The sequence below is a fragment of the Dromiciops gliroides genome, chromosome 3 (assembly GCF_019393635.1).
Source record: "Dromiciops gliroides isolate mDroGli1 chromosome 3, mDroGli1.pri, whole genome shotgun sequence".
NCBI classification, from domain to species: domain Eukaryota; kingdom Metazoa; phylum Chordata; class Mammalia; order Microbiotheria; family Microbiotheriidae; genus Dromiciops; species Dromiciops gliroides.
The window spans coordinates 435,336,302-435,352,368 of NC_057863.1; the positions used below are offsets into that span (position 1 = coordinate 435,336,302).

The 16,067-nt window shown below is 39.0% G+C and overlaps 1 protein-coding gene across 1 annotated transcript in view; it reads left to right on the forward strand.

The window, feature by feature from the left end:
• PDE11A (phosphodiesterase 11A) overlaps positions 1 to 15,640 on the forward strand; it is a 487,311-nt gene extending 471,671 nt beyond the window's left edge. Inside the window, exon 21 of the mRNA XM_043996785.1 lies at positions 9,770 to 15,640. Within this exon, the coding sequence (XP_043852720.1) occupies positions 9,770 to 9,931 (162 nt within the window). The 3' untranslated portion in view covers positions 9,932 to 15,640. The remainder of the gene's footprint in view (positions 1 to 9,769) is intronic.
• Positions 15,641 to 16,067: the final 427 nt, after the last annotated feature.

Sequence of the window (16,067 nt, forward strand, 5' to 3'; positions counted from 1 at the left end):
AGCTACCTTCACTGCCCTGCAAAAAACAAAACAAAACAAAACAAAACAAAACAAAAACTTAAGCTGTTACTCTAAAATTCATATCAGCATAGTTAGAGAAAGTTTATGGTTACAATTTGTGGTTAAACTAATGAGCTGTGTGATTCATCCATGCTTCTGGGTCCCTGCCCATAGCAAAGCCTCATAGGCAGCCTCAGACTCATGAGCTAAAGGTTATATTTTGAAATTTTACATTGCAGTCTGCTGCCAGGCATGCTGATATACCCCCCAACATGTTTAATGACTGGCTTCTTTCAGTGCTGGCATATCTTGCTTAAGTAGATAGAACAAGTAAGCACCTACCTATAATTTCAGGAGCATGAGGAAGGCCTTCCAGCCCCACAAAATAATACCCCTACTAGACTCTCACTGATTATTGGATTTCATGAAAGAGATTCTTGCTTCTTTCAAATCTTAAAGTGCAATATAAATGCTAGCTTTCATCATCAGTCTAGAGGAGAACACAGAATGCTTAGCCTGACATTTAAAGACCTCTACAATCTGGCTCTTGCCCACCCTTCCAGTTTTAATTCATGTTGCTCCCTCTCATGTACTCTTATGTTCCAGTCAAAAAGCCCCTCTAGTTGTTCCCCATGCATAACAGTCTATCCCCTACATCAGTGTGTTTATAGAAGAGGTCTTTTATGTCTATAATGCACTCACTACTAGCCTTTCCCTCACAGCATCTCTACCTGCTTTCAGAGTCCCCTCTAGTGCCATCTCTGACACAAGGCCTCTCTTGACTATTAGCACCCTCTTCCTCTTGAAATCACTTTGGACTTATTTATATACATTTTCTATGTACTTGCTTGTGCACATGATGTATCCCCTGTAGGAGAATGTAAGATCCTCTAAGGCAAGGACTTTTGTTTTTTCTCTTTGTAACCCCATCCTCTAGCAGGGTGCCTTTGTCATAGTAGGTGCCTAAAATATCGTTGAATCTAATACCATTCTAGTAAGCCTAAAAAGAAATTGGGTGAGTCTAACAGGACATGCTCTTGATGACCCCATGCTGGCAAATTTCTAGAGCACAATATCAAAGCGATAGTTTGTGAGCATGCAGAAAGAAAAGGGGTGATTATGCGTGGACTTAAGCAAGGCCCTAATTGAATTCTACATGCAGGACCAACATATCTACATGTTCTAGCTCAGTACTTCTCCTAAGACACACATCCAAGAAAAAGTAGTTACCTCTGCCTCATGATTCTTTAAGAGCTTCTCATTTCTAAGATCAATTCACCCAGTGACGTTTTTAAGGAAAACTTCGGTTCCTATCTTCTTAACTGATAGGGTGATAGGATTTGGAGGCAGAAGGAAAATTCAAGATCATCTAGACCAACCCCTTCATTTTGCCGGTGAGAAGACTGACATCCCAAAGGATAAAGAAACTTGGCCTAGACCAAACGAGTAACGAGCATAGAGCAGGGATTTAAACCCAGATCCTTTTGATTGCAAATACAGTCAGTGACTGCCTGTTTGGTAGGTTTTTACATAAACAGGTAAAAGACAGTATAAACTAACTTACAGTTGCATGCAGTTCTAAGAGTAGCTACATGCCATACTTGCTGGAGTGCTAGAACTGGAGTCAGGAAAACCTGGATTCAAATCCTACCTCTGACACTTACTAGCTGTGTGACCCTTGGCAAATTACTTAACCTGCACATGCCACAGTTTTCTCATGTGTAAAATGGATGCCTAACAGTATTGTTGTGAAGATCAAAAAAGATAATATAAAACCCTCTGAAAACTTTAAATGTAAGTGTAAATTATCATTACAGTTAGAAAATGAGAATGACCTAGAAGAAGCTGAGACTGTTTTTCCCTTTCCTTACCTTGCTGGGTTCTTGTGCAGTTGTAGACAAATGTAGACATCAACAGCTATCAGTGCTATCCCTGAGCACTCTGATGCTATGTTTTATAGTCCCAAAGGGGAAAGGCCTCAGGGTAGTACTGGGGATTCTCCCATTGGGTCTGTATCCTCTTATATATTCCCAGGAAGGGGGATAAAAGATGCCCTGGTCTGGGAGGAAGGCTCTTTTCCTCCTCTACTTAGAGTCATGCAACCAAGGATGAGGGGGATAGCCCAGCCATGGTTAAGTCCTTTTGCCAGAGTTCTGGTCAGAGGAGATTTCACTTAAATGAAAAGGGCACCTTCATATTTTGTTCTTAGGAAAGAATGGTAGCAAATCAGTTGACAAGTTTCCATCTTTTTTGTGTGTGTGTGTGAGGCAATTGGGGTTAAGTGACTTGCCCAGGGTCATACAGTTAGTAAGTGTCAAGTGTCTGAGGCTGGATTTGAATTCAGGTCCTCCTGAATCCAGGGCTGGTGCTCTATCCACTGCGCCACCTAGCTGCCCCTTCCCATCTTCTTTTTCACCAAATATAAGAATAATGAAAACCTAAAAAATGAATTTGAAGTATCTAGCAGATAAAACATTTTTATGGTATCAATCAGGTCATCTACTTCAATGAGAGCCAGATAGGAAGTTTCTGAGGAATTAATAAAATTTTCCTATCAACAGTTGACAAATATTTATTAAGCACTGTAACAATTGGAGTGACGCCACCTGCTGGAGAGTTACTGTAGGAAAGCTCTGCCATGAGGAGAAGGCATCTGAGGGCAAGCCATGTGGCTTGGGAGGTCAGTTCCTTGGCATCAGGAAGTGACGTTTGATATTTCCAGTTGAGACAAGAGGCTTCTGGGGGGAAGAAGGAAGTGTTGGGTCCTTTTTGTTCCTGACCTCACCATGGAAGGTCAGATGATGTGGTCTCTTAGAAATAGTTAGATTTTTACCTTTCTCTCTGATCATTAGATCCTAATGCTCTTTATTAAATACTTAAAAGTCTAAACTCTTGCTAAAGCTTCTAATTTATTGGTGACCACTCATTAGATTCTTAGACAGTATAGCTAGATAGCAACTTTACAGCACCTACTATGTGCAGAACACTATATCATGTGATGGGGGAAATACAACATGGTCCCTGCCCTTGTGGAACTTATAAAGTACCTCATGTATACATAAAAGAAATGCAAACAACATGCCATAGGAGCCCCGGATGGAAAATGATTGTTACCAACTTGGGAAACTGAGATTTCCTGAAGGAGTTGATTATGGTAGCAAAAAGAGTACTAGACTTAAGAGTCAGAAATCCTATGTTCAAATTTTGCTTTTGTCACCATCTGTACAGTTTATAGAATTATCCTGGCATTTATAGAACACCAAAAGCAAAGTGACAAGAAGATGGAGAAACACAGGGGATGGATGTCTGGGTGATGATGAACAGTCCACTTTGGCTGGAGCATAGTATAAGTGGGAGGAAATCTTGTGAAATAAGGCCACAAAAGAAGGGAGCTGCTAGATTTTAAAGGCCTTAAAATTCCCCGCCTGGTACTGGGTGAGCAACAGGGAACCACTGAAATATTTTGAGCAAGGGAATAACATAACTAGATCTCTATATAAGAAATATTTGTCTGGCAGCCATGCAAAGAATGGTCTGGGAGGAGGAAAATGTAGAATAAAAGGATGTTAGGAGACTAGTATTATAATATAATAATTCAGGCAGTTAGCAATGAAGGCTGCTAGAGCAGAGACAGGGGGGAAGGGAAGAGATGCAGAAGTTATTTCTGAGGTAGAACAGGCTGGTTGGTCATCCTTATCATTACTGCTGATATTTGTGCAGTGATTTAAGGTTGGTGGGCCTCATACACATATCATCTTTGGTCCTCACTCTGATTGGATATGAGGTGAGGAAAAAAGAAGCAAAGATAACATCAATATTTCAAATCTGCGTGACTGAGTGAATGGTGGTGCCACTATCAGAAATAGACTGGAGGAACATGTTTGGGAGAGAGATATTAAGTTCAGTTTTACACATATTAAAATTTAAGAGCCATCTAGGGTAGATATCCTGTGGTAAATTGGAGGAGCCCATCCAGGGCCCTGATGAGTGAGAGATCAGGTTTAGAGATACAGATTTTAGATTCATCTGCAGAGAGGAGGTAGTCAAAGCTATGAAAGTAAATAAGATGACAAAGGGGGTGAAGGAGAAGTAGAGAGAGAAAAGAAAGTCAAAGATAGAAGCTTGGGGAACCTCTACCTTTGAGGGGTTAATAAGAAGATGAAGAATGGTCATTTCTGCTCCCTGATAACCAGTGCAAAACCTAAAATCAATGCACATAACTAATTCTTTGCCCTAGTAATATTCCATGGTCCCTAATTTTCTTTGGTTGAATTGAACTTACACGTCAAATTCACAGTGTAATTAAATTTTTTTTTGGAGGGAGGAGGGATTTTAGACCTGTGGTTTCTTCAATAAAGGAAACTCCCATTAGTTAGTTGCCTAGGGTATTGAGAGGTTAATTGACTTACCCAAGGTCACACTGCCACTATGCTAAACCTAGGTCTTCCTGATTCCAAAGTCAGCCCTCTATACATTATAATATGCTGATTTTCATAATTAATTTATACTATATAGACATTTACCTATAATAAACACCAAGCCTAGGAAAAAATGTTCTACTGTGGCAATTCTGTGCCTCAAATGGAGGAGAAAGAAAAAAGAAAGACAGACAGAAAGACAGACAGAAAGAAAGAAGGAAGGAAGGAAGGAAGGAAGGAAGGAAGGAAGGAAGGAAGGAAGGAAGGAAGGAAGGAAGGAAGGAAGGAAGGAAGGAAGGAAGGAAGGAAGGAAGGAAGGAAAGAAGGAAGGAAGGAAGGAAGGAAGGAAGGAAGAAAGGAAGAAAGGAAGAAAGAAAGAAAGAAAGAAAGAAAGAAAGAAAGAAAGAAAGAAAGAAAGAAAGAAAGAAAGAAAGAAAGAAAATGAGAAAGTACTCCTCCAATATGCTTTCATTCAACAAAGGGAGAAACAAATGGTAGAACAAAAAGCCAAGATAAAAATAAAGAAATTTGTTTGGGGGAAAGCCAAATAAACTGAAATGGCTTAAGGAATAAATTGGTGGATTAATTCGAATCATGGCCAGGTGCTATGAATATAATTCAGTAAATGTTCAGGAACCTGCCAAGAAAGAGAAAAATGTGTTGCTTTTGAGATCATTTCCCAGCAGCTTCATAAAAGAAAACTGATTACAGGAATTTAATAAGTAAAACAGAGCCAGAAATATAGTAATCAAATGAGTTTTTAATTACATTTTAGGCAGAAAAAAAATTCCAATTTGTACTCCTGGGATCAAAAAAAAAAGTCCTAGAGAAATGCTTTTGTAGCTTGAAAATAAAATAAACACTAATTTCCATAGGAATTATCTGAGTCGGTTTAATTAAAAGACTTGATCAGAATGAAGAGCAACCTGTGCCAAACTATACTAAATATAACAGTGGCAGTTGTTGCATCACATAAATGTCTGAACGAAGACCCTTTACTGAGAGTGCAGAAAATGTCCATGGTGACACGGATTTCTCACAGAAATAAAAGGAATTTTAATTACTACCTAAGGAAGGGGAAGTTGTTGTGTTTTTTCTTGTCAAATAGAAGTACTGGTGCACTGGATACAAAACAGATGCTTTTCTCTGTTGGGAGAGAAGGAACCTTTTTTACTTACTTGTTTGCAGCAAATACTATGCTTAGGCTGTGAGGTAGCTCTTTCACTATAGCGGGCAATATGTGTTCACTGGTCCTTCCTGAGCTCTTTAAAAACCTGGCACTGCCTTCCATCACAGGATCGTGGAGTTAGAGCTAGATGAGATCTCCGAGGCCTTCTAGTCCAAAACCCTTATTTTACAGATGAAGAAACTGAGGCCCACAAAGGAGACTAAAAAAACTTGCCCTAGATCATACTGGTAGTAAGCTGAAAGGTAGACAACCATGTCTTTTCTAATATAGGATGCTGCTTATCCATGCTGTTGTCTATAACTGGATGTATTCTTTGAGTTGTTTTTCTAGTAATAACTCTTATTTTGATGATGATGATGGTGGTGGTGGTGGTGATCACGATGATAATGACAATGATGACATTTTTATTAAGTGCTAAGATTCATAATATGCTTTATCGATGATATAATTACATGGAAACATTCACATCTTCTTTTCTAGACTTCCTTCTGACTAGTGGACTACTTATAGGCTCACCCCTAGGATTAGGGGTACAGTCTGTTGCCATAAAAATGAGAGGAGCTGACTCCCTCAGAGAAGGAAAAGGTGACTCACTGTCAGAATTCTAACTATTCACTCAAGCAGGCACCAGGGGATTCAATTACTTTTCTTAATTACTTTTCCAATGCTTGCTGGTACCATACTCTCTCACTTATGCAGTACTTATCTGTGACTTCAGAGAAGGATGTGCCTCACAAAGTGTAATTTGAGGGGCAGCTAGGTGGCTCAGTGGATAAAGCACTGGCCCTGGATTCAGGAGGATCTGAGTTCAAATTAGGCTTCAGATACTTGATGCTTACTAGCTGTGTGACCCTGGACAAGTCACTTAACCCTCATTGCCCTGCCAAAAAAAAAAAAAACCCAAAGTGTAATTTGAGCAATGTCAGTATCCCTGGGAGAAGGTAATTTATAAAGAAAGTTCTGGAGGATGAAGATTTATGATGACAGCAGCCAACACACTCTTGATGGCCATAGTAGTTTAAATCTTCAGTATTTTCCTGCTCAGTACACAGGATACTTCTTTATCTATAATTTGATCAGCTAAAGTTTATGAAGTATCTACCATATACACGGAACTTCATGGGTACCAGAGAATGACTTTGAAAGAATAGTCTTTGCCCTCATAAAGCTCAGTCCAGCAAAATGTGTCTAATAAATTGAAGATTTTTTAATTCTCAAAAAGAGAGTCTTCTAATTCCTCAGGCTGTAGGGCCAACCACTATTTCACATAATTCAAGAACATGGCCGATTGTTGGCAACAATATTAAAGTCAAATCATAGGATCATAAATTTGGAGCTGAAAGAGAATAGGTCATCTACTCCAACTCCCTTATTTTATAGGTGAAAAACTGAAGGCTATGAAGGTCATTCTCTTACTCGAGTGCCAGTGCTTCTGTCTGTTGTTTAGTCATTTTTCAGTTGGGTCTGATTCTTCATTGACCCCTTTCGGAGTTTTCTTGGCAAAGATACAGGAGTGGTTTGCCATTTCCTTCTCCAGCTTATTTTGCAGATGAGGTAACTTAGGGAAACAGGGTTAAGTGATTTGCCCAGGGTCACACAGCTAGTAAGTGTCTGAGGCTGGATTTAAACTCTGGTCTTCCTGACTCCAGGCCTAGCAATCTATCCACTGCACCACCTAGCTGACCTATTATAATGCTTCCATTTACTGCACCAAAAATCTATGTGATTTTTCATGTTTAACATATTGATTATTTCTTCCTTGTCTTTCTGCGAATTGGACCCTCTGTCTTGTGTTCTTAAAATTCATTCATAATTACTTAAGATATGGGGCAGAGAACCCTGTCTTTTACTATATTTTCCACCTCAAAAAGTCTTCCATAAGATGCCTGATAATACAAATGACAGACAGATGCACCAAGTAATTTCCAAGTTACTTTTTTCCTTTCCACTAAAGACATCACAAGACATTTCCCAGTCACTCAAGAGGATTAGAGTTGTGAATGGCTTTTCACCTCCACTCTCTGCTCCTTCATATTACTGCCAAATAAAACTTATATACAGCCAGAGGCATAATAAAAATAACTCACATTTATATGGTGCTTTAAGATTTGCAAAACACTTTCAGCCTGTGAACCTGTAAGATAGGGAGTAGAAATATTATTATTTTCCTTTTTTTGATGTCTTTCCCAATGTCCCACAACTAGTAAGTGTTAGAGACCCCAGGTTCTCCTGAATATAGACTCAATACTCTACCTAGTAAACCACATCTCAGTCTACTCTGTCTACTGCACCATGGAGTATAATTTTATACACACACACACACACACACACACACACACACACACAAAACAATGGTGGGGAGAGAACCACTTTTATCTACGCAATTTGCTCAGATGATTTTATTCCTACTGCTACAGAAAATACAAAAGAGGTGCGTGCGTAATAAATACTTTTTGATATTTTACTAGTCAAAGAGCTATATTCTTTGGAATTCATTTTGGATATTACCTGACATCATCAGTGAAAAACAAGAGAAAATATGGCTAGAGTAAAAAATAATTAGTTTGAAATTCATGCTTTGAATTTGCTTGAATTCATGTTTGAAATTCATTCATTCAAGCTCATTTGCCTGACATTCAAGGCCCTCCAAAATCTAATACCACTGTACCTTATCTTAAATGATTCCACATCCCAAACAGGACTACCTGCCTTCTCTTCATCCTTCACTTTCCTGCCTTTGGATTCTTCCCCAAACTCTGCCCACAGAAATCCTATTCATCCATGAAAGCCTAAATCAAATGCTACCTCCTCCTTCATTAAGCCTTCCCATCCCTGATTTCAACATCACTAATGACCTTTCCTTCTCAGACCTTATATCGTACTCTATATGTATATGTTTTACCCATTTATGATATATTATTTTGTATTAGTTGTGTGTCTTGTACCCCTACTAGATTGTAAAGTCTTTGAAAACAGGGACCATTTCATTGTAATTTCAATCTGAGAATGAATAGACTCCTTTTAAGTGCAAAGAATATTGAAACATCTTATGTAAAAGTATAATTCTATCTGACTAGTTAAACAGTGTGTCATGACACTTAAACAGATGTGAATGTAAAGGTTTCTTATTTCAATAAGGTATTAAGAAAGTCTTCTAATTTGAAAATAGCACATCCAATAGAAATTGATGTCCAAGGATCTGCAAGCTTTCACCTGATTTGATCTATTCATGAATTACTGTTATAAAAACACCTCCATATCAATACATTTTAAAAGCCCAGATAATAGTGCTATCATTGTCTCTTTAATCCTAGCCATGCTTCAAAAGGATAAGATTGTCATAAAAGTCTTTCTTATTTATCTTCTATCATGCTGTCCAGAAAATGATGGGAAGGGAGCCACCTTTATCTGTGCAATTTGCTCAGATGATTTTATTCCTACTGTTAAAAAGGACACATAAGAGATGCTTAATAAATACTTTTTGATATTTTACTAGCCAAAGAGCTATGTTCTTTTGAATTCATCTTGGAGGTCACCTGATATCATCAATGAAAAGTTAGAAGAAAATATGACTGGGGGAGGAATAGTGGTTTTGAAATTCATGCTTCTGAGTCTTAGAAAAAGAAGCTAACCTGAACCTTCTAACTTTGATTCTATCTCTCTTTTTTTTTTTTTTTGCGGGAATTCTATCCCTCTTTCAGAAGCTTTCTGTCAGCAGACTGCTTCCTAGACCACTGTGTGAGTCTTAGACACATACTTATTCCTGCTTATTCAACAATTTAGAAGAACCAGACCTGTGATTTCATAAGAGAGAGCTCATGTTGAGCAAATGCCCTTTACCAGTGTAGACTGTTCTGCAACTTTGGTTTCCCCAAGTTTTGGAAGGGACATTGAAAGCTTAAGTCACTCACCCACAATTATACAGCCTGTGTGTGTCAGAAGTGGACCTTGAACTCAGGACATCCTGACTCAGAGGCCAGCCCTTTGTTTATACTACTCCACTATCATTCCTAAATCCTTATTTATTACCATTTTCTTAATAATTATGCCCACCAAAATCATGATGAATTATGCTCCTGATGAGAAATAACATCAATAACTCTGGTTTTCTTTCTCCCCTCTAATCCCCCAAATCCCCCCCCCTTTTTTAAATCTCTTTTAGGCCTTAGTAAAAGTAAATGTGAAATTGAAGCCCATGCTGGATTCTATTGCTGTGAACAGGAGTAAATGGGAAGAGCTGCACCAGAAAATGTTGCTTTCTCAGACACCTTCTCCGCCTTCTTCCTCTTCCAGCCTCACTGTGTCAGTGGAAGATATCAATTAAACCTGCCTGCATCTGTTGCCACTGCAAAATGACTGGTTCTCAAAAGGCTCTCTTTGGCTTTGCCGCAATTTTTTTTTTTAAATGCCACAGACAAGCTTGGGGTGCTGGAGATGATCACATTAATCGGGAAGTGGCTTTCACCTTTGGGTTTAGTCATTCTGAACAGCAAGTGAAACTGGAATAATATAGGAAGAGATGAGGCACAGAGACTGCCATGGATGAGAGGGCCACCTTTCCACTGCTGCTGTACAGAGAATATCTATACCACAGGATCTGAGGCAGAAAAAAAGGTCACTGACCCAGAGCAATGGTTGGAATGCTGTCTGGTTGGTAGCACTCACACAAGCAGCTGAGGGGAAACAGAATAGGGAGTGCAGAATTACTGTGTTGTTTTACATATTGCGCCACTATTTGTTATAAGCTAAACACTGCCTGCTTTTCTGTTCTCTGCTTGCTTTTGCTGTTCTCCCTTTTATGCCAGATGTCCCAAGGAATCTCCTTTGTATTCTACGGATTTTTTTTTTTACAATGAAGCTTCTTTGTAGATTGATCGGGGGCCTTTAGAATAGCCTATCTTGGCTACTCTTAAAAAATGAACTTTATTATCTTGAAAAGCCACAACTTGTGCCAATTTCCCTGGAAGAAGTCAGTAAGAATGCAGTAATTTGACCAGTAGAAGTTTATATAAAAGTAATAACACTGCATGGGGATTGTGGGCCCCTCCTTCAAAGCTGCCCTATTCAATATTCACAGTGGAAAGTGTCTCCTCCCAAGAGAAGAGGATTAACGGACTTTAATTAAAGTATGAATGGAAAGGAAATCTATAGCTCTGAAATTCACAATCTGGATTTAGCGTAAATGGGTCATGTTCTTTTTTGGAATTGTTTTCTCAGGAGAGCCAGGCATTTCACAAGAAATAGAATGGGCCTGGTGTACCATCTGACCGGGACATTGACTACAGGGAGTTTTCTGACCAATGGCTTTGTTTCGTCTTGATATAGCACAGAAGGCTAAGATACAAGTCTGGACAGTGAACACACATTCAGCCTGAAAGACCGAGGCTCGTTTCAGTTTGATTAAGCTGGCTTTGTAAGCTACTACAACACCTTGTCTTCAGAATGTCCAGCTATTTTGCATGAGCTTTAAAACTGAACTTCTGAACTAGCTGTATGACACTGCTAAGGAAGTTGGGTGTTTTGTTCACAGAACAAAGAAAGGCATCATGGAGGATTGAGAATTGTCAGAGGCAATGCAGTTGTAATAGAAAGCACCCTGCTTCTGATGTCAGAAGACCCAGGTTCAAATCCACCTTCTGATTTATTTATATGACCACAGGCAAGTCATCCACTCTTTCCAGGCCTCAGTTTCCTCATCTTTAAAAAAAAGGGGTTCTATTAGACAGCCTCTGATGCTCCCTCTGGGCTTGATTTCCTGTGTAATCATATAATTCATTTAACCTCTGAGGGCCCAACTTTCCTCATATGTAAAATCAGAGTTTTGAACTAGTTAAGGTTATTTTCAATTCTAAATCTATGATCCTAGACATAAATTCTAGTCCTAGATTAGTAGTGTGATCTTGGGCAAGTTACTTAACCTCCAAATCTCAGCTTCCTCCTCTGTAAAATGAGGGAGTGGGGCTGACTCGAGTCCCATCTGGCTTTTACAATTCTACTCATGCCCATTTTCACCTTTACTGATCCACACCATCTCTCACCTTCATTTCCTGAATCCCAGGGAACAAAAAAATAAGGTATAAGAGGAGAGGGAGAGCAGAGAGCAGAGGAAATTAGCTAATACTCCCAATGTAGCAAGAAATGAATTAAGTTGTGGGGAGGGAGGACTGTATGAAGAGGCAAATAAGAAGCAAATTATGTATGTTGAATGGAGAGGTAAAGAAACAGGCTGTGTAACAAAGGAACTGTGGCCAAAGAATAGCTCACATTTCTAGAGCACTTTAAGATTGTTAAAGCCTTTTCTTACAATACTGTGAGTGCCAAGTATCACTATCCCAGTTTTAAAGACAAGGAAAATGAGGTTCAGGGAAAGTAAAAGCCAGGATGGGAACCCAGGTCATGATTTGAAATCCAGGACTCTTTCCACTAAACCATGATACAAAAAAAAGGGGGGGTGGGGAGGTAACACAGGGAAAACAAGGAGAAAAGGAAAGGCTGCCCTAAGACGGAAGAAGGAGAGGCTGTGTTATCAGGAAGTTGAGCAGGAGAAGGGTTTAGAAAGGGAGGGGCTATGTAGAGGAGAGATGGGAAGCCTTAAAAAAAAAATAATGCTTCTGACTATCCTTTACAGCTTCCTCGGTAGGGAAGGATCGAGAAACTATAGGAGAAAATGAGTGTAGAAAGATGCCTCAATAGAGCAGGTAAGAGGAGGTCGTTGAGATTTATGGGCTTTATTACGCCCATTTTCTGAACTGCCACGCTGTAAAGGAAAATGGCTTCTTGCAGGGCTGTCTTACTTCCTCCAGGTGAGGAACAAAGGTGGGTGGGGTTAGAAACAACCGCCCCTATCTCTGCTTTCAGAGACACTGCAAGTGTTTATGGGTATTGTGCCACATCATGTTTACATCACAAAAGGGAATTGAAAAACAATCCACGTGAGGCAGAGACAAACCCACATATGTTTTCCTCAACCACTACAAATAAATAGCCCAAAAAGACTCATACAAGTCCATCTAAAGCAAATTCATATGTGTTTTATGGCCAAAGGAAAAAAAAAAGATAGATCCATAGTTTGACTTGCTACTGCAGACTGGCAGTTCTGTGTACTGTGGCTCTCCTGAACATTGATGCTGCATATTGCTAAGCGTAACATAATTTATAGGACAAACCCTACAATCTCCACCAAGGTTGAGTTTTTCTTCTCCTTTTTATTGGCTTCACTGCACGGTTGCCAATAGCAACATCCACTGGTAGCAAGGGGAGTTCAACACCATTGCAACCTGCCATACAGTGGAGCCCTAACAATGTCAGCCATCCATCATGTAGCTGTTTGTAATTGCCTCCATCTATTTCTCCTGTCTTGAGGTATCTCTCCCATTGTGGGTCAAAATTCAGAAACTGCTGACTAATGCCATGAGTCTGTTCCTCTGTGGCCATAAAGCAGTGGAAATGGAGTGTGGCAGGCTCCCCAACCTCAGTGACCCAGGATTAAATGTTGATACCTTGAACTTTGTGATAGGGGAAAAAAAAAACATCATGATGGCCTTAAGGTTTTTGAAATGTTTGCTTTGGTGACTCTTGTTAGTTTTAAAATATAATGAAATTGGTGGTCATTCTTTAGTCATCTTTTAAAATGTCAATTATGGAGGTGATTTTTTTTTATTGATGCCCTTTTTTTGTATTTTATCCATTTCCACAATTGACATCACCACCTAGCCACTGAACCTTCCCCACTAACAAAGAAAAATAGTTCAGCAAAACCAACTGCTGTGATGTCTTGACAGTATATACAACATTCCATAGCCATAGCCCCCTACCTCTCCAAGGAAAAGGAAGAGGGACATTTTTCCAGCAAAGATTAGTCATTACAGTTACTGAGAGGTGCGATTTCTGCAGCCCTTTCTTCTTATTTATTTGCTATTCTGGAGAGGGTTTCCAACTTGTGCCTTCCTAGGAAATGACTCCCTGTAGGCCAGAATTTGTTTGATTAATATGAAAGGGATATTTCTCAGTGTTTCTATGGAGCTGAATGTGAGGGCATCCAAATAACTCCATCTTACTTTCCCTAAAGAATAATTTATCCTATTACTCACTGGTGGTATGGCTTTCCACTTTAACCTGAGACTGTCAGCCATGGTGGAATAAGGACTCCACCACATGATGGAAGAGCCACTAGACTGGCAATGAGAAGAAATGGGTTCTAGTTTGGCTCTGGCTCAAATAGCTGAGTAACCCCGGGCAAGTTCCTTCATCTCTACTGTCCCCAGTTTCCTCCTCTGTAAAATGGCAGGGTTAGATGAAATAATGTCTAAGGCCCTTTCTAACTTTTACAATTCATGACTCTAGGTCATGTCTACACCAACTCCAAGACCCAGGTGGTCTTTTTCATTATACCTCATGACAACAATCATGTCTGTTACTGATTTCTTGAAAGTGACAAACTTTAAAGGGTTATCATCACTGGGCATTTGGGTTATGTATACACCAGCCTTATCATTTTCTAATCCCTGAACACATTTCTGCTGACCACAAAAGGCACTACTATTCAATTGAGAGTCAAAATGAAAAAGTCGTTTCTACTTATTCCATATTATAAATGACAAAATTTAGTAAATGAATTTAAGAAGTGAATCAAGCTAAGGTAGCAGCAATTATTTTCCTCATCTGAAAGATTTAAGAATGTCTATGTATTTTTGGTATGATGCATCTGCAAAGAAGAACTGTCAAATTTAAAATCATTTAAAACATAATGTTAATTTTTGTTGATGTTACTAACAGCACTTGATATTAATGCCAAGGCAATTTATTAGGTACTATTTTCTTCTTCATTTAAAGCAAAATGTTTATTATACTTTTAAAGGTGTTCTTCCCTTAGGACAGTGAATAAAAAGTGGACAGATTCACTTTAGGGTACAGATAATTTTTGCCTTGCCTGATTCTTATAGGTTGGGGATTATCAACAGAATGGGACAATTTCCTTCAAGAGGCATAAAAATCTGGACACAACATGAGAAGTTTAAGTTTAAAGAGAAATGTTTTCATTGAAAAAAATTTTAAATGTTTCATTTTATTCAAATATAATTTGAGAACCTTCTATCATCACTGCAGTGAAACTTTACTCTGTTTCAAAATACCAATTCTTGAAAGACACACAGTATGGTCTGCCATGTGCAATAATGAATTCCCCAAACCAGAATGTATCAGGAAATAGAAAGTATATGATAGTACAGTCTGACTACAAGAAGGCAGAGATTCCATAAACTTCCTAAGTGGACTGTAATTGAATGAAACAACATCTCCAGCAGAAATAAAATTGTCAGAGGCAAAAGAATCTGGAGAATTTCATGAAGAAGAATTTAATTTAACAGTACCTAATGACAAGCTTACATTGTTGGAACACCAATCTCTTTTCTTCAGCTGCTTATTTGGGGTACCTTTTCCAATTTACTTTCTAAAGAACTTGCATGTTTAGCATTACCTTTCCCAGGTGTGTGGAAAATCATGTAATCTGTCTCTTTGGGTAGGTAGATGTGTCTTCAGACACATGCCCTCCTACAGAGGTAATATATTTGCTTTCTTAAGTGAATGAACTTTTATGTCATGAAACTGTTATTTAGGATGGTTATTTAGCTTTGTGTTCATTTCCTGTGTAGACAGACCTTAGATCCACAAACCTTGTTTTACTGTCAAACAGTTCACATTCAACTGGATCCCACCAATCTCCCTTTAAGAACAAAACAAAACAAAGCAAAACAAAACAAAATACACCACATGTCGTGGAAATAACATACTAATCTTTGGTTTCATCCCCAAGGGGAGAAAAAAAAAAACACCAGCCCTTTTGCCATTTTCTCCTTTTTGGAAATGCCTGAAGAATTCCTATGGATTGACTTCTTAATTATTATTGTTTTGCATAAAAGGAACAAAAAATGTCTTCAGTTGAATCATTTGAACTCCTTCCCTTTGTGTGGTTTTCTAGGGCTGATGTGTAATGGTTATACAGTCTTAAAGACTGCTTTGGAAACAAACTGCTTTATGAAACAAACAAAAAGAATCTTTGGTTTTTAATAAAATGCTTAAGATCTCCAGTGACTAGTGTTTATTTCTCTGCAGCCAGGGTGATTTAGGGGCTGAAGTGAAAAGCAGGCTGCAGCTTCCCAATTCAAACTGCATCTGTCCTTTCCTATTAGTGGGCAGCCCATTAACCTGCATCAGTTCTGTGCCTGACTACCTGACAAGGGTACAGTGAGAGTTAAAGTCACTGGAGCAATTTCGAGATGACAAAGGCACTGCTCCTCAGCTTTGCCGAAGTTTTCTGGAGGTGGAAGAGGCTCCAGCCTAATGCTAGGTTAGGGTGGCCTTATTATAAATTGCTCAAATTTGCATGGGCAATTACACAGGAGCCCCGCATCAGTGCAGCAGCCGCCAGCCGCCCTGACGGGCCACGCAATTACACAATGGCT